At 45.0% G+C, this 19,532-nt stretch overlaps 1 protein-coding gene across 13 annotated transcripts in view; it reads right to left on the reverse strand.

The window, feature by feature from the left end:
* The window catches only part of VWA3B (von Willebrand factor A domain containing 3B), a 224,064-nt gene that overhangs the window by 171,348 nt on the left and 33,184 nt on the right, over positions 1–19,532 (reverse strand). For all 13 annotated transcript variants that reach the window (XR_002342532.1, XM_021087236.1, XM_021087240.1 and 10 more), the window contains 2 exons: positions 16,653–16,822; positions 11,660–11,775 (listed from right to left, as the gene is read on the reverse strand). Coding sequence is in view for 12 of the 13 variants with exons in the window: in XM_021087236.1 (XP_020942895.1) it covers positions 11,660–11,775; positions 16,653–16,822 (286 nt within the window). In the remaining variant the exon portion in view is untranslated. The remainder of the gene's footprint in view (positions 1–11,659; positions 11,776–16,652; positions 16,823–19,532) is intronic.

The following is a 19,532-nucleotide window of genomic DNA, read 5'->3' on the forward strand; positions in this document are numbered from 1 at the left end:
TCTATCCTCCCCAAAGTCTAAAATACAGGATTTATAATGAATAGGCAATGAGGTCCCACTATATAAGCACAGGGAACTATATGCAATCTCTTGGGATACCATGATGGAAGGTAATATAAAAAAAGGGAATATATATTTATATATGTGTATGTGTGTGTATATGTATATACAGATATAGATATATATGGGTCACTTTGCTGTACAGAAAAATTGGCACAGAATTGTAAATCAAATATACTTTAATAAAAAATTTAAAAATAAATAAATAAAAATAAAAAGGTAGAGTAAAATGTAACACATGCATAGAATTTTTTTTAAAGTCTAAAAATATGGGAGGAAATATATCACCAAAACAAGATAGGTGCTATATTATCTCTAATAGCAAAAAAATTAGAAATTACCCAAATATCTAACAGAAAATCATTAGCAAAAGTAGAGTATACCACTTTAATTATGTATTTTTAATGTCATACATAAGTTTTATGGGAACATGGAAAAAATACTTGTTACAGAATGAAACTAAAAATGCAATATTCAGATTGGTACATAGTGTGATATTTATGCTTTGGTATTTTTAAAAAAGCATGTAATGAAAAGAGTGGAAGGAAATACGCCAATATATTCAACAACGAAAATATCTGAGTGGAAACAATGCTTCTTTTCCTTTTCTCCCTATTTTCTCAATTGTCTATACTGTGTCTGCAGAGTACATGACGGCCAAGCGTTCATGACCTCCACTTCTGCCTCTCACCAGTCATGTAACCTCAGAAAATAACCCCAAGAATGCTTCTCTTCTGAAAAATGTGGATAATATCATTTACTTCACATGGTTGTTGTGAGGACTGAATGAGATAATATATAAAAAGTATCTAGTAACACACACACACCAGCTTTAACTATCCTGGTTAAAAAAAAAAAATCCACTGAAGGGACAAGAGTTAAAAATATAGAGGGTTAGGGAGTTCCTTCGTGGCCCAGCAGAAACAAATCCAACTAGTATCCATGAAGACGTGAGTTGGTTAAGGATCTGGCATTGCTGTGGCTGTGGTGTAGGCCGGCAGCTCTACCTCCAATTCAACCCTTAGCCTGGGAACTTCCACATGACCTGGGTGCAGCCCTAAAGAAGAAAAAAAAATAAAAGGGAAAAGAAAATATATAGAGGGCTAGTACTCTTCATTACTCACATCCAATAATTAGAAGTGATATCATGTTTTCTAGGAAGTAACTGATACAATAGTGGGAGAGAAGGCAGATGACAATAAAAATTATTTAATATTTACAAAGTATATTCTCTCTTAAAAAAACAGCAGACTTTAAGGCCAACCTACCAAAAGTTATTTGGGAATTTGAGAAAGTGATGTTGGGGGGCAAGGTTTTCAAATGATACTTAGCTGATTTTTTTTTTTTTTTTTTTTTTTTTTTTTGTCTTTTTGCTATTTCTTGGGCCGCTCCAGTGGCATATGGAGGTTCCCAGGCTAGGGGTCTAATCGGAGCTGCAGCCACCGGCCTATGCCAGAGCCACAGCAACGCGGGATCCGAGCCGCGTCTGCAACCTACACCACAGCTCACAGCAACGCCGGATCGTTAACCCACTGAGCAAGGGCAGGGACCGGACCTGCAACCTCATGGTTCCTAGTCGGATTCATTAACCACTGCGCCACGTCAGGAACTCCCTTAGTTGATTTTATGTCAACACATGGAGTGGCAACATAAGGTATGACAAGAAAAAAGATGAGATACTGGAATACCCTGGTGACCTAGGGGTTAAGGACCCAGCGCTGTCACTACTGTGGCTCGGGTCACTACTGTGGTGTGGGTTCAATCCCTGGTTCAACTTCCTCATGCCACAGGAACTGCCAAAAAAAAAAAAGAAAAAAAAAAGGGAGAGAGAAAGTCCATCCCACACAGTAGATGAAGACAATGGGTTTTGCATTGGCCTCAGAGCTCACTTTAATCCACCTTTGAACATTTAATAGTCAGTCTTTACCTCTAGGATAAAGATAACCACATATGTCAATACCTTTTCCTTTTTTACTAGAAATTATGGGGGGAGGGGAATGAGAACAAAAAGGAAAACACAAATACCTTCTGCTAATAACATCCAGATAAGGGCTGTCAAGAGTGGTTGAGATGAGCAGAAGCTGTGCGGAGGAAAGCACAGAGAATGTGCACCTGCAGTAGGTGCAGAGAGCTCGATAGGTATTAGGAAGTGGGGCCCATGTAAAGTCAAAGTGAGCCTGGTCAGCAACGATGGGTGCTGGAGCCTCAAAGACAAGTCCCAATAGCAAGTCTGCCTACTCAGTTCAGAGAAGCAAGAGGGAGAGCATAACAAACCTCCATCCAGAGCAAACTTATCGGTGGGAACCACTCTCTGTAGCAGTAGAGAAGGAGCTTGTAGTCATGAAGCACAGCCCCTTCAATTCTCCATCTCCCATGTGAACCACCAGCAGATATCTATGTTGTCTCCTTTCAGCAGTGAATAATAAAGAGGAAGCTGGCACACAGCTTCCAAACAAGGATACTATACCAAAAAAAAAAAAAAAAAAAATGCAGGAAAGAGCAGCAGAACTATCAAGAGACAACACTCCCTAAAAATGTTATCAAGGAATACATGAAATCACTGTTTCACCATGAACTTAAAAACATACACATGAAGCCATCAGCTCTTCGAAGGAAGAAAGCAAAGCAGACATTCAAAATCTCAAGAGTGAAATGGCAAGACAACAGGGAGAAATGAATATAAAAAACTCAGGAAAGACAAAAACATCACAGAAGTTAAGATGAAACTGTCGAAACCCAATGAAGAAAATATGCTATGGAACTCACTGAAAGAAACCAGAGAAGACAAACTAAAACAGGTTAGATATTCTAAAAATATGAGGGAGCTCATGATACACAGAAGATAAAGGGGATCTATCACACTTTATACATAAAAGGAGTTGCTGAAGAAGCAAACCAGCCTGGCTCAATGTTTAAGAGAATGAAATGTTTTATTTCAGGCCAGTGAAGTGAGTGTGAATTTGGACAAGTTTCTTCACCATTTTCTGTCTGGGTTTCCCCATCACAAAATTGAGGATAATACTAGTACCTACTCCATAGGACTGCTATGAAGTTTACGTGAGTTAAAATTTGATAGGAGGCTGGAAGAGTGCCTGGCACATCCCAAGCAATGTCTAAATGCTTGTTAACTTTAAAAATAATAATAGGAGTTCCCGTCATGGTGCAGTGGTTAACGAATCTGACTAGGAACCATGAGGTTGCAGGTTTGATCCCTGGCCTTGCTCAGTGGGTTAAGGATCCGGCGTTGCCATGAGCTGTGGTGTAGGTCGCAGACACAGCTCAGATCCCGCATTGCTGTGGCATAGACCCCTACAGCTCTGATTCGACCCCTAGCCTGGGAACCTGCATATGCCACGGGAGCGGCCCAAGAAATGGCAAAAAGACAAAATAATAATAATAATAATAATAAATAAAGCAATGGAACAGAGAAAATATTTTAAAATAAAATTCAAGAAAACTGGAATTCCCATTGTGGCGCAGTGGAAACAAATCCTACTAGAAACCATGAGGTTGCAGGTTCGATCCCTGGCCTCTCTCACTGGGTTGAGGATCTGGCGTTGCCGTGAGCTATAGTGTAGGCCAGCAGCTACAGCTCTGATTAGACCCCTAGACTGGGGACCTCCATATGCCATGGGTGCAGCCCTAAAAAGACAAAAAAAAAAAAAAAGAGAGAGAGAGAGAAGACAAGAGCACTGGTGAGGATGTAGAGTAGAAAAAAGAGAACCTTTGTGTACTGTTGGTGGGAAATGTAAACTGGTGCAGCCAGTATGAAAAACAGTATGGAGGGTGCTCAGAAAAATTGAAAACAGAACTACCATGTGATCCAGCAATCCCACTTCTGGGTATACATCCAAAAAAAATGAAACCACTATCTTGAAGAGATATCTACACCCCCACGTTCACTGCAGCATTATTTACAATAGTCAAGATGTGGAAATAAACTAAGTGTCCACTGACAGACAAATGAATAAAGAAAATGTGATTTTTTTATGGGTATGATAATTTGAAGTATGTATAAATGCAGTATTAGTCAACCATGAGAAAGAAGGAAATCTTGTCATTTGCAACAACATGGATAGACCTTGAGGGTATTAAGCTAAGTGAAATAAGTCAGATAGAGAAAGACAAATATCTTATTTATATTTGGAAACAAAAAAAGTCAAACTCATAGGAAGAGAGTAGGGTGGTGGTTGCCAGGGACTGAGGGTAGGAGAAATGGGGAAAAATTGGCCAAAGGGTACAAACTTCCAGTTATTAGATGAATAAGTTCTGAGGATGTAATGAACAGTGTGGCAACCCTATTTAACAATACTGTATTATACACGTGAAGGTTGCTAAGAGAATAGATACTGAATGTTCTCACCACAAAAAAAATGTCATGATGTAAGGTGATGGATGTGTTAACTAACCTTATTGTGATAATAATTTCACAGTGTATTTCCATATATTTCACAGTGTATTTGCGTATCATGCTGTCACAACATACACTTAAATTTTCACAATGCTATCAATCTTGGTCAATAGCATAATTAATAATATATCAATTAGATCTCAATAAAGCTGGCAGAATAAAAGAATCCTTTGGGGAATTCCCTGGTGGCCTACTGGTTGGGAATTTGGTGCTGTCACCGCTGTGGCTCAGGTTCGTTTCCTGGCCTGGGAACTTAATGTATGCCACAGGCTCAGCCGAAAAAAAAAAAAAAAAAAAAAAAAAAAAGAATCCTTTGGACCATCCAGCAAAAATATAAAGTCACTTACAAAAGAAAAAAAATCAAGCTGGCCTTGTATTTCTTCTCAGCAGCATGCAATATGAGAAGATACTAAAGCACAAACCACAACAAACACAGACCCAAAAAAAGTGAGCCAAGGGCTTTCTATCCAGTCAAGCTTTCCTTTATGTATAAAGATGCAGAAAAGAACATTTGGAAACCCTGAGAATATTGCTCTTGTGATCCCTCCTGGAGGAAACTAACTAGAAAATGAACTGTAGCCAACCAAGGGATGGCTGGGGAACCAAAGAAGATGGACTACATGTGAGAACTAAGCAGCAGAACTAAAACTAAAACATACATGAGGATTGGGATAATAGAAGAAAAATAAAGGTTTAAAAAAACCTGCACTCTTTAAGTTGCTTACCTAGCAGTAATAATAGTACAGTAACCCACAGGATGATGATGATTATGGCAATAATAGCAGCTATAACTGTTGACTGGTTAACTATGTGCCAAGTACTGCATAAAACACCGTGTGGTGTGTGTGTGTGTGTGTGTACACAGTGCTTTATACAGTGTGTACACATATACATGTACATACAAATATACATATATATATGTATACATATATTCCTAACAACCCACAAGGTAAACATCACCATCCCTATTCATACATAAGAAAGCTAAGTCTCAGATTGTTAAGTATCTTAACCACGATCACACAGCCAAGTGACAAATCCAAATCCGGGTCAGACTCCAAAGCCCAGGCAGGCTCTTGATTTTACTACATTCACGTTCCATGATCATCCGACAGCGCCTCATTCCTCTGTCTCCTCATCACTTAATACAGCTAAGATCATATAATAATAACAATCTACTGTTCCCATTTTATAGATGAGGAAAGGAAGCAGAAAGGTAAAATAACTTCCCCCGGGCTATTTAAGCGAGGGGGCCAGCTGGAGTGTGTCTACGGCAGTGCTATATAGTCGTAATCCAACAGCAGGTGAACCTCATATATAATTTCCAATTCCCTAGTAGCTGAATCCTAGAAAAAACTTAATTTTATTAATATATTTGATATAACCCATATACTCATATTATCATTTTGACATACAATCTATACTAAAACCTGTTCATGTGATAAATTACATTTTTTTCCTCACTCATTCTTTGAAATCCAGGATCTTTTACACTTACAGCACATCTCAAATTGAACACACATTTCCTTCTTTTTTTTTTTTTTTTTTTGTCTTTTTAGGGACGCACCCCTGGCATATGGAGGTTCCCAGGCTAGGGGCCCAACTGGAGCCATAGCTGCCAGACTACACCACAGCCACAGCAACACCAGATCCGAGCCACATCTGCAACCTACACCACAGCTCACAGCAACGCCAGATCCTTAACCCACTGAGCGAGGCCAGGGCTTGAACCTGTGTCTTCATGAATACTAGTCAGATTCATTTCCACTGAGCCACAACATGAGCTCCTGAACTCACATTTCAATGCACAGTGGCCCCATGTGGTCAGTGGCTTCCGCACTGAACAGAGCGGCTCCAAAGCCACATATGTCACCAACTTAACAGCATGCAAACTCTCCATTTTCCATTCTCCAGCATCTATTCCTGAAGTGTTATTTTATAAAATTGAAATACAAAGTAACTAGTTATATTATCTCAGGGGTCTCTACCTCCACAGAAAATGTACCGACAGGTTAAGGCTTATAGAAGGTCGTATTTATGCAGGTCATTGGAGCATGTTTCTGATGGTTCTCCCTGTATGTTCTCATCCTCACCCCATCCTCCACATTTAGGCAGCTATCAGGAGCACGGCACACTTGTCCCAAAAGAGTCAGGGCAGAAAGATGAAAAAGCCTGCAAGATATTCTGGCTTTTTTTTTTCTTTTTCTTTTTTTTAGGGCCACATCTGCAGCATATGGAAGTTCCCAGGCTAAGGGTCAAATCTGAGCTGCATCTTCCACCCATACCACCGCCACAGCAACACCAGTGCTTAACCCACTGAGTGAGGCCAGGGATCAAACTTGAAACCTCATGGATACTAGTTGAGTTCTTAAACCGCTGATCCACAAAGGGAACTCTTTTTCTGGGTTCTTCCTTTTAAGCCTAACCCCAGAGAAGCAACAGGGTTTACAGAGCAGGCAACTTGAAGAAGCAGAAAGGAGAGAGAAGTTATCCCAGATTAGAAGATTCCTCTCGGCCTAAGGGGGAGGAGAAGAGCATCCCCAGAGAAGGTGGGAGGTTGCCCCATGTCTCTGCAGCACCTTGGGCAGGAGGTGCAAGGTGAATGGTGGGGTGCGGCAGAGTCCACAGATGATACCCACATCCAAAGCCAGCATGGGAGTAAGCAAAGAACTGCTCAACCTGGAGCGGCCGTAGATAGGGACAATAAGTATTTATAGGGCAATCTGTAGGAACAGATGTCCTTACCAGGGATCCATGCTGATGCCTGAGCGCTGCCTAGGATCTCTGAGCTTCAGGAAAACCTCAGAAGGAGTCCCTGGGAAGGACTGGGGTTCATTTCTGATCCCCCCTCTTTCGTCTGGGATACAAGGGCATTGGAATCCAAAATCAAGCTGATTTCTAGGACTGCCCTTGTGGTGAAGTGTGTTAAGGCTCCAGCATTGTCACTGCAGTGGCGCAGGTCGCTGCTGGGGCTCAGGTTCATCCCTGGCCCAGGAACTCCACATTCCATGTGTGCAGCCAGAAAAAAATATATTAAACTGAGTTCTGGAAATCAAAGGAAGTATCTGGCCTTGGACTTGTCTTTGTGATCGGAAGTTCCTCCCTGCCACTTAGGGGGCCTCACTTGAGGAATAGTGGGCAGGAATAGTGGGCAGCGTCTCCACAAACCACTACACGGGAGCCAGTTCATCTCCAGCAGATGGCTGCAACCAGGAGGAATTGGAGTGCAGAGAGGTGCGGCCTCCTGGAAGTCATTGCTGACCTGGGGAACACCAATGGCCTGAGATAAGACTGAGTTTCAAAAAATACCACAGGAGTTCCCATCGTGGCTCAGTGGTTAACAATCCGACTAGGAAGCATGAGGTTGTGGGTTCGATCCCTGGCCTCGCTCAGTGAGTTAAGGATCCGGCGTTGCCATGAGCTGTGGTGTAGGTTGCAGACACAGCTTGGACCTGGCATTGCTGTGGCTCTGGTGTAGGCCGGTGGCTACAGCTCCAATTGGGCCCCTAGCCTGGGAACCTCCATATGCCACGGGTTCGGCCCTAGAAAAGGCAAAAAGACAAAAAAAAAAAAAAAGCAAAAACAAAAAACACAGACATGCTGTATAGCACAGGGAACTATGTGATGGAACTTGTGATGGAACGTGATGGAGGATAATGTGAGGAAAAGAACATGTATGTATGTATGACTGTGTCACTTCACTATACAGCAGAAATTGGCAGAATATTGTAAATCAACTATAATGGAAAAAAATAAATTTTTTTAAAAAATCACAGAATACTCCTTTTTTAATATTCCCTTCTCTTCATGTTTCCTGTAGAGCTATTTTGTTGTTGTTTTCTTTTTAGAGCCTCACGTGTGGCACATGGAAGTTCCCAGGCCAGGAGTCGACTCCAAAGTGTAGCAGCCGGCCTACACCACAGCCACAGCAACACCAGATCCAAGCTGCCTCTGTGACCTACGTCACATCTCATGGCAATGCTGGGTCCTTAATCCATTGAACAAAGCCAGGGATCCAACCCACATCCTCATGGAGACAACATCAGGTCCTTAACCTGCTGAGCCACAATAGGAACTCCCCAGAATATTTTTAAGTCCTGATCAGATACAAAGCAATCAGCAAAAAGGTCACTTATTAGAGTTTGCTTAAACCATTAGTTTCCCTGATTCCCTGAGAACACCCAGAAATAGAATGTAGAGAATGATTTTCAGGCCGCTGTTTCAGACTGAAAGGACTATTTCAGCAGTAGCAGCAGCCAAAGCCCTGCCAGACAGGACAGATGAAGACGATCCCTGCAGCCAAGCCCTGGCTGCCACATCCAAAGGCTTTAGGAGGCTGGGCAGGAGCACTGTCCACAGATCCCATGGAGCCAGGAGCCAAGACAAGGAAGCTCTGATCTCTGCCCATCAGGCCCACTCCTTAGCCTACAGTCACTGAGGTGGCCTGGACCACATGCCAGGAGACTGTGGGGGAGGGGCTGCCCAGTCCTAGAGAGAAATCTTTTCCAAGGAAAATGTCTGGAGTTTAGGAATGCCCCACAGGCCTCTGTCTTATTCTGCTTATAGGTAAGATAAGTATTTCATGGTACACAGAGATCATGAAAAGAACCCACTTTCCTTCCCAGGGGAGGGAGGCCATGCTACAGGGGACCAGGTGGCTCAGAGGAGCTCCAGAAGGTAGCATCAACAGTCTGGGACCCCTCTCCCCTCTTCAGTAAATAGAGAGCAGTTAGAGAGATGGGAGACACCGCCTGAGCATAAACAGGAGCAGGGACCCAGCCAACTATGGAAGGAAAGCCAAGGGGAAGGACGGCGATGAGGAGGAAAGCACAGAGCTGCAGCTTTGGGTCAACGTCATCTGACAGATTAAATCCTCCATGCTCCCCACATCTAAACCAAAGATCCTGCTTCCCCCAGGGGGTAGAGTCCATCCAAGGCTGACAGGGCATTCTCAGGTGGCACGGAGCCTGCGCCAGGAGGAAGCAGCATCCTGAAGCAGAAATTCACCCCCAGAAGGGAAAGGTGAGGAGTCCACCCAGCGTCCAGGTTCACAGCAACCTTTCCCTTATCAGCTCCCTTCCGCATGCCCCAGCACCTGTCTGGAGCACTCATCAGTGTGAGTGTCCTCAGGTCTTCTCTAGTTTAGGGAGGGAGGATGTCTCCTGTACATGACCAGAGATGAAGCTCTAATTACAGGGCACCTCTGACACTTTGCCCCGATTTGCCTCACCTCAAAGAGGTGCCATAGTTCTGCCTTAAGCATGTGATGGGTCACTTCTAGCCTGGTCTGGTGGGCCAGCAGTCAGACAATGTGACCATCCGTCTGAGGTCTGACGGCCCTTTGTTTCTCCAGAGTCCACACTCTGGACCCAGACACAACAGGCTTGAATCTTGGGCTTATAGTAGTCAAGCTGCAGGCCTGCTTAGGGTTTGCATCTGGAGACTGGAGCTGGTGGTCCTGAATGTGGAGTGTATAAAAAGGGTGGTCCTTTGGTGGGCAAGCTGTCCTCAGATTGAAGAACTGCCTCTTAGCAACCTCCCCCTGGGGGGAGGGTTGAAAAACTGCATATTTTCCAAAACAAAATTGTCTCAAGGATTTCTGGGCAGTTTTTGAGTGGGAGAGGGAGGCTCTGAAATGTTGGCATTTCTGGGACATTGTGATAGATGGAGGATTATACAAGATCAATATTTAGGATCTGGGACTCCCTCCCCCTGTTCAGAACATGTGATCCCTGAAATGGCATTAGAACGGCAGGCCATGCTCTGAGCCCTTCATTCTACGAAAAATGTTTTTATCTGTAATTTGATTTGTATGCTTCACAGGGGTTGGAATGATGCTGGTTACTGAAAATGTAAGCTATGCAGCCAGATATGCTTCTCTTTATTAACTAGGTTGCCAAGGAGCACACAGGCCCAAATAAAACCCCATCTACAGTCACTGGCAGGCCTTGGGGAGCTGGTGACATCTCACATTCTTTACCTTGATTGATTCACTGCCCAGTATGCTTAATCTTGCAAATTACCTTCAAAGGCATGGCATACAGCCTGAATTTATTTATTTTTTCTTAGGTTAGCATCAGTCTTGCTCATCAATTGACATTTTCGCAAAGTCCCTGGAGATGTTCACCTCTCCCTCAGCGCAAAGGTGGAAGTTACCTGATGAGCTCTGCTGGAACCTCTGCCCTGCCCTGCTCTAGGTCACTGAGACTCTGAATCCACAAAGCAAGGACACACTGCTTTGTGATTCGACCCCCTGCCTTGGGCTCCACCTGACCCCCTAGCGGGAAAGGCAAGGGCCCTTCTCCCAGGAGCCTTTGCAACAGTGCTATATAAACAGAGGAAACTTGCAAGCACATGCACACTGCAGCCTCTCCCCAACCCCCAAAGAGTAGTTCCTGCCTTATCTGAAGCTAGAAATCTCTGTGGATTATTAAAGATGAGCAGAACGGTGGCAGCAGAGGTGGAGATGAGCTTTCTGAGACTTAGCACATGTCCTGTGCCCTGTCATCTCACAATCCTTCTCTGCCCTTCTTGGCAGTGTTTACTCAGTGTATTTGGCACTTGGCAATTTCATCAACCCTAAGAAACTCCCATCTCTCAATTTCTAAGGAAACTTCTCATCCTGTTTTCCCAAATCACAGTACTATTTCTCACTTATTTTGTGACCTTGTTCTCTATGCCCGTTAAACTCTGTGATCACATCCTTTGACTGAAAGGGGAAGTTCATTCAGCCTCCACTGAGGTTCCTGTGTGGCTGTGGCCCTTAGGGGAGGTAGTTTCATCTCACATGGGCAGCTAGAAGCACTGACACACTGACGGGGAAGGGGGCAGCAGAAAAGCCACAAGACATTTGGGCGTCCTCACTACAGCTGTCCAGCCAACCTAGGCAACAAAGCAGCTCTGCCTTGCCAAGAACTAGGATGGGCTGACATGTCTGGGGCCTTGCCTCTAGAAGTATCCCAAGTTAGGAAATACATCTCACTGAGGCCACCTCTCCAGGTAATAAACTGATGCCTGGTTGCTAGGCTGCCCAAATTCACCATTAGCATCCATGGACTCTGCCATTGCACCACATGAGTAATACAACAGAAATGAATAGCCCCTCCTTAGTGCTTTATTTCCTAAGGCCAGGGTTCATCTGAAGTTATTAAGACATAAAGTGCACTGTTTCTTTTCGATCTCAGGTACCTGGAGGGAGTTTTCCTTTCAGTTTCCTTGAATTCCAAGTAATTACACTGTCCCCATCCTTCACAGGGAAGGTAGGAAATTCCACACACTCTGTTCTCTCTGCAAATGCATGGAATCTGAAACAAGAAGAGGTTTGCAACATTAGGCCATTAAATGGTATCCGCACGTCTATTCTCCTAAGGCTGTAAACCTGCTCTGTGGTGGCAATAAGCATCTTACAAGTGTCCACTGCTTTTCCCTGAACCTTGTCAATTCCCACTCACAAACGACAAGGAGGAGGAAGAGAACCAAGAGTTGAGGAGCCATTGGGATTAACTGATGACTCTTCTTCATAAGAGGATACATAGTTCAACCAAACGGTCTTTATTGACCCTGGAAAACCGAAATCCTGTGCTTATACTTATTCTTTTGTTCCCTGGGTTCAATCATGTCAACACAGCTTTGACAAGCCAAGAGGCTAATGAGGGGCCCAACAGTGCCCACAGCGCTGCAGGTTGAAAGCTGGTGACTACAGGCACCATGGGCTCATCTGCCCACTGCTGATGGGTGGCAATCAACTTTAACTCGGCAAGCACATACTTCCCCAGGACCTGAACTAATGAGAAGAATTCAGTGTGAGCAAGTGTTTTTAAGTGTGGTCCTCAAAGTAGGAACCACGGCAGTGGAAGCTGGCTAGAAATTCCCTTCCTTGGGCTCCAGGCAGATCTGATGAGTCAGAATATGCACTTTAACAAGATCCCCTGGGCATTCCTGTGCACTTGAAGCTCAAAAAGTGCTACTGGGACCAATGTTCACAGCAGCACTACTTACAACAGCCAAGACATGGAAGCAACCTAAGTGTCCATCAACAGATGAATAAAGAAGATGTGATACACACACTCACAATGGAGTATTACTCAGCCATAAAAAAGAATGAAATGGTGCCATTTGCAACCAACCTGGATGGACCTAGAGATGATCATACTAAGCAAAGTTAAATCAGACAAGATCAAATATCACATATTACTTACATGTGAAATCTAAAAAAATGATACAAATGAACTTATTTATAAAACAGAAGTAGACTCACTGGCATAGAAAACAAACTTATGGTTACCATAAAGGAAAGGAGAGAGGGATAAATTAGGAGTTTGGGATTAACATACACCTACCACTATATATAAAATAGGTAGACAACAGGATTTACTGTATAGCACAGGGAACTGTATTCCTTATCTTGTAATGACCTATAATGGAAAAGAATCTGAAAAAGAATATAGTTATACATATATGTATGTATATATATAACTGAATCACTTTGCTGTGTATCTGAAACTACCAATGTTGTAAATTAAATATACCTCAAATTTTTTTAATTTTTTTTTTTTTTTTTTGCTTTTTAGGGCTGAACCCACGGCATATGGAAGTTTCCAGGCTAGGGGTCAACTACCAGCCTACACTACAGCCACAGCAACTCAAGATCCAAGTCCTGTGGCTGCAACCTACACCACAGCTCACAGCAATGCCGGATCCCTGACCCGCTGAGCAAGGCTAGGGATTGAATCCTCATCTTCATGGATAGTAGTCAGATTCATTTACTTTGTGCCACAACAGGAACTCCAATATTTGTTTTGCAAGCACTGATGGTATATGCACCAGGTGATGCACTCAGTCGCACCCTCAGAGCCAGTTGTCTAGAATCTGAGACGTCACCAACAGCAGGAAATTTCTTTCAGACGGCACAGGACATCTCTGAGTAACACTCCTCCAGCCTTCAGGAGTCCCACCTCTACCTGTCACCACACATACGATGCAAACCAAATCCTGAAACACGGGCTGGCATGGACAATGGATGGGCAGATGGCGGGAGAAGTCTGGGACCTCCCCTGGGTCATGGAAAGCCTCAGTCCTGTCTATTTCTAAAGGCTTTCAGGCGACACTGAGACATGACTTGATAGCAAAAACAAGCAGCCTCATTCCAACAGCCCCTCATGAGGCTAAGAGACCCCTGTTCTGGCTGTGCCTGTTTCCTGCAGAGCAGAAATGGTCAGTTTCCTTCATCCCAATGTTACTGATCCAGCTTACTGGATTCTTTAATTAACAGAAATTGCTAAGAAATTCAGGCCAGGCCTTACTGGGACTGGCGGTGCAGCAGGAGGGAGCAAAAACAAGTAACAAGTGCCCTAGCTCACTTCCCAAGGGGGATCGAGCCTGTCTCTTAAATGAAGTGGGGGTGGGGCTGGAAGGGTGGCTTAGGTCGTCTGCCCACTTCCTTGGTGGTGCTGTATGCAGGGATCATGGGCAGTATGCTCAGAAGTGGCAGCTGGGTTTTGCCCTTTTTATACCATAATGTTCATAATTTGCCCCCTCTGCCCATGCCTGCAGTTATTTTTAGTCCCTTGTGGCTTGTATTCTCCTGTTCTAGGAGACATCCATCCAGGTGCAAGCACTGCAGTAAAGTCTCAGGTCCCAGCCTGTCTCACCATGACCTCCTCGCGAGGCAGAGGGGGTAGGTCAAAGTTTGTCCTGGTGAGCCTCACACCCTGAGTGCCAAAGCCTGTGCCCAGCACCTCCTACTCCCTGACCTAGTCTCCAGATTAGAAAAATGAACAGGGCAGGCATCACCTCTGACAAACAACAGCATTGCTTGTGCAGAAAGCAAATCACTGTTAAGACAAGCCCTTTGGAGAATCTGAAGAGTATAGCACTGTGCCTGAGAGCTGGTGGCTCTGCCCAGACACAGCCTCAGGCACCAGGGACCCAGAATCCAGGTCCTCTGCAAGCTGAGATGCTCAGGACATGCCCTTTACACTGCACTGAAGTAACAACTGCACTTCAGCTGGGGCTCAACAGCAGAAGTTGCCTGAGACCAACCAGGACCTGAGAGGTCTGGTAGGTAGCAGAACAGGCAGGAGCGCCTCTTGAAAGGTGACAGGTTGGCCTCACTTTCCAGGACCAGCCCAGGGACAGAGGGCCTGGCTATACTTCATCCTCTTCTGTAGAACCTGCACCCCATGGAGAATGGCCTGAAAGTCAGAAGTGAACTGCAGCTTCTTCCCCATTAAATTACTCCCTGCCCTCTTACCTGCCCAGAGACAGGGCTCCACATGAGCTGAGCAGAGGACCAGCCTATCAGCTGCCTTCTTCTCCCTCCACTAGCGAAAGTGGGGCAGTGAGCCCCTTCTGTATTTTACGGGGGTTAGGAGCCCAGAATTGAAGCTAAGCACCTGATGCTAAAATATTGCAAAGCACTTTAAGAGCAGAATTACTGGGTCTTCAAAATCACTAGGGGTCCTATTAAAAATGTATATCCCTGGCCTTTCTTTGACCCTGAAAATCGGAATCTCTGGGACACAGTCAAGATACCTGCACTTTAATCAAGACTCTGAGGTAGCGAAAGGCTATGCAAAGTGAAGGGCGAAATGCACATTCCCAGGGATCCCTCTGCTGTGGAATCAGCCTGCAAGGTGAAGCCCAGGTCTTCCCATGCCAATATGATGGGCACCTAAATTTGAGAACAAATGCTCAAGAGTGGGCATGTTACCCATTTCAGAGGCAGGCTAACTTAGGAAAGGACTCAGTCATTCCCCTTGTAAGCACATAAGTAGCTGATCTTTAGCCACAAGAGTCCTAAACTCACACACTGAGTCACAGGGGGAGGGTTTTGGTTTTTTTTGTTTTTTGGCTTTTGGGGGCCACATCTGGGGTATACAGAAGTTCCCAAGCTAGGGGTCCAATTGGAGCTGTAGCCACCAGCCTATGCCACAGCCACAGCAACACAGGATCTGAGCCACGTCTACAACCTACACCACAATGGCAATGCTGGATCCTTAACCCACTGGGTGAGGCCAGGGATCGAACCCGTGTCCTCACAGATACTAATCCAGTTCATTACTGCTGAGCCACGATGGTAACTCTGAGGGGGGTGTTTTTAAACGCAGCTATTGCTATTACTCAGGTGTAGTGAGGCCAATAGATCAGGAGACAATGGCCATTGAAAGGTTAATTTGCTATTCGCAGTTTCTGCTCTGGACTGAATTGTGTCCCTCCCGCTCCCCAAGTCCATACATTGAGGCCTTAACCCCCAGTGTGAATGTATTTGGAGAAGGGACCTATAAGAAGGTAATTAAGGCTAAATGAGCTCTTAAGGTTGGAGCCCTGATCCAATAGGATTAGTAACCTTTTAAGAAGAGACACCAAAAAACTTACATGCCCTTTCTCTCTTGCTCCCTCTCCCCACTCCCACCCCACCAAGGAAGCACATAGCAAGAGGGCAGCTGTCTGCAAGACAGAAAGAGAATGCTCATCAGAAACTGAATCTGCCAGCACCCTGATTTTAGATTTACCAGCCCTGAACTGTAGGAAATAAATTTCTGTCATTTAAGCCACCCAGTCTGCAGTGTTTTGTTGTGGCAGCCTGAACTAATACTGTTCCAAAGAGTTTAAGGTAGCCACACCACATGGGGCCACACAGGGAAGCACCAGGGTTGGTCAGGAAGCAGAGAGAACAGGAGAAGCAAGTCTCTCTTGTGGATTCTGCAGGAAGGAATGGGTAAGGAAGAGGCGGCAGGCTTAGGATTGGCTAGTTCGATTAGCTTCAGAGGGTGCTGGGTGGAGGGGCTGTCCTGAGCTGTCAGTTACCTGACTCTGGGGTGACTGGGGCAGGGGACTCTAGCCTGGAGTCTGAGAGCCTGGATTGAGAGTGTGGGCTCTGGATTGGTTAGTTTGCATATAAAAGGCATATGCTTCTGCTGGGTTTACAGTCTCTAGGAATCAGTTAGCCTGGGAGGGGCGGTCTCTCTCCAGCATGACCCCAAGATGGCAACACATCAGAAAATAAAAAGCAGGATTAAGAGTAGGTAGAGACGCAAAGGTGTATGGAGATGAAAGGCTACCAGACGAGGGGAAGAGCACAGCAACCTGTCGGGCAGGAAGACAAGCAGAATCAAGACCCACCATAGATCTCCAGCAAGCAGCTCATTCATGGTCCCTCAAGAGCACACTTCCCACCTACCTGCTGTGGGTCTTGGCACTCAGATCCTTTAGGAGAGCTATGGTGCCCTCCCCTCTGGCATTGAAGGACACGGTGCAGATGGGATGTGGGATCTCCAAAGCCCTCTGAAGGAGAAGCTCCTTGGACTTCTCTGGAATGTCCCCCACCACAAAGTAATAAATGGATTCAATCTGCAAAACAGAGGTGCCAACAGTTTATTTCCCTGACACCTCCTAACCTTGAATCCAGACTCGTCAGCAATATACGCTAAGACCACTTCTTGAAAAAAGTAAACAGCCAGAAAGAAAAGCAGCACTGCTCAATGTTTCTTGAGGAGGTGTTGGGGCCAAAGTCAGGAAGTGAGAGATTCAAGGCCGGGTGCCAAGAAGTCTCAGGCTTTCGGTGTGAGGGATATGGTTGGTTGGCAGATTGGAAGAAGAGCTTCCTCTGAGCCCATGAATACATTATGAAGGTCAGGAGTGGCTATTTTCAAGTTCAGGAGCAAAAGAAGGGTTGGCACAGCCCCTGGGGGCAGGAGGCTTATCAGCCACTCACCATAGTGGTGCCAGATTTCTGCAGTGTAGACTCATACATCCAAGGTTGAGGTGGCCCGTGGGAAGCAGGGCATATTCCCAGTAAGTTCACCCTGTGGTCCCAGTTCAGGGAAACATGCCTGGGGAGGTGGGCTGTCCTGACTTCACACAGCAGGTCAAGGCCAATCCAGGAGTTGAGACACACACACAGACACACATACACACACACACATCCCAAGCTTAAACCAGAGATATGGGCGATGCATACCTCACTCAGGAAGGTGACTGCTAACACAGTCCCTGCTTAATTTTTTTTTTTTTTTTTTTTTTTTTGGCTGTGCCCGCAGCAGGTAGAAATTCCCGAGCCAGGGATCGAAACTGTGCTACATCAGTGATAATACTGGATCCTTAACCCCTTAAGCCACAGGGGAACTCCAGGTCCCTGTTTAATTTAAAGATGTCAGCGCCATCCTCCTGCAACTCATGAGTATTGCAACCTCGGGCACGTGATTTAAGTTCAGTTTCCCCACTTGCGAAAAGGGAGATTATGCCGTTTACTTCCTGGTTGAACTTCAACAAGACGACATCCATGTATATAAATCTCAGAAAGTAAAACCAGAGGGAGAGCCAAGAACACATACCACGTAAACCCGGCCCTAAAAACACCCTAAGTGATTTCTGGGACAGTGACCCCAGCAACTGTACCATGTTTTAAGGGATAAACAGAGGCTCGTGCACCTCTAATCACAGCACCTCTTAACTGCAGATAAACAGTCAATTACCTCACCTCGACTTCAAAGCCTACTGGCCCATAGAGAGGAGGGCTGATGGTCAGCTCTCAGCTGCTCAGGACACCCGGTCTTGGGCTCCCCACCTCTTCCCCACACCGTGTCCCCGGAGGCAGGTGGGGCACGTGGTGGAGGGCCCAGGCTGGAAACTAGGAGTTGGCCAGGGTGGGAGCTGAGCCCAGCCAACTTCAGCAACAACCTTACCAGCAAACTGGATACAAAAGAGCCTGCCTGGCCCCTGCCTCTTCCTCTCAGGCCCTTCAAGGCCAGCGCCCTGATTTTCAAAAGTATCTCATGGGAAGTAAAGACTGCGGGATGTTGAAAATTTCTTCCAGTCAATCACCATAAAGGCAGAAGAAAGCACAACAGAAGGAAGCATTCTCCAGATTCCTAATTAGACAACGCATATCATTCTCATAGCAAGTGTATTCTACGTCATTCTCTTCCTGGTGTTATATGCTATCTTATGCAAGATGCCTTTTTTTTCATAGCAGGAAAGAAGCTACATATGAGAATGTTTTGTGCTCAGAAACTAATGATCCTCTTTCATACTTTTTCTGTCTTTGATTTATTTGGGGGAGGGGTGCATGATTAGAGTCAATCTGAATTTTTATTTTGATGAATACACTTTGAACTTCCAAGACTTCAAATCACTGCTTTTTGTAGGTCCTTATCCTTGTCTAATACAGTCCTATTCTTATTGCAAGAATGCTTTTACTTTCTGCCTCACCTTGAAGAATGCGAACATATTTAATTTCTGATTTCCTTCTACTTTTTACCTTCTCATGCCACAATCTTCCTCTTTTTTTTGTGGCCATCTTTCATGGTAGTGAGCTTTTCTCTGCGTGATTTCAACTTTTTTTTTTTTTCAGTTCATCTTACACAAAGTTTTTTTGCCTGTGCTTGCTTCACTTTGATACTTGGTTTTTGGTTTTGTTTTGTTTTGTTTTTTCAGGACTACACAGCAGCATATGGAAATTCCCAGACTAGGAGTCAAATTGAAGCTGCATCTGCTGGCCTACACCACAGCCACGGCAATGCCAGATCCTTAACCCACCGAGAGAAGCCAGGGGTCAAACCCGCACCCTCATGGATACTAGTCAGGTTCTTAACCTGCTGAGCCACAATGGGAACTCCTGATATGTGTTTTTACAGTTTCTTCAACCTGGTTCATCCTGTTGGGCTGCAACAGACAAGGTCTTATAATAGGTGGTTTGGGGCTTTCTTCCTTTGTGTCCAGACCTCTATAAGCAACCCTGGCTCAAAAGACATCTTAAACAGGCTCCACAGAGCTGCAGTTACTAGTTTTCTAGCTGTGTCAGTGCCCAAGTTTAGCATGCAGGCAGCTTCCTCCTCTCTAGGATCTAGAATCACACACGGCCCGAGACAGGGGAGCAGACCCAAGCAGAATATTCTAGGATTTGGTAGATCAACAGGGAAGTGACTGAGGACAAACATCTCTCATTGGTCTGTCGGCAGCTTCTGACACCTTGCATCTCCGGCTGCATGTCATGCAAACTCAGCTTCTTTGCTTTGCCAATAACCCAGGAGTCTGAAATCCTTGTGCAGAGACATTTTTC

Source organism: Sus scrofa, chromosome 3 (assembly GCF_000003025.6).
Source record: "Sus scrofa isolate TJ Tabasco breed Duroc chromosome 3, Sscrofa11.1, whole genome shotgun sequence".
In the NCBI taxonomy this organism is placed as follows: domain Eukaryota; kingdom Metazoa; phylum Chordata; class Mammalia; order Artiodactyla; family Suidae; genus Sus; species Sus scrofa.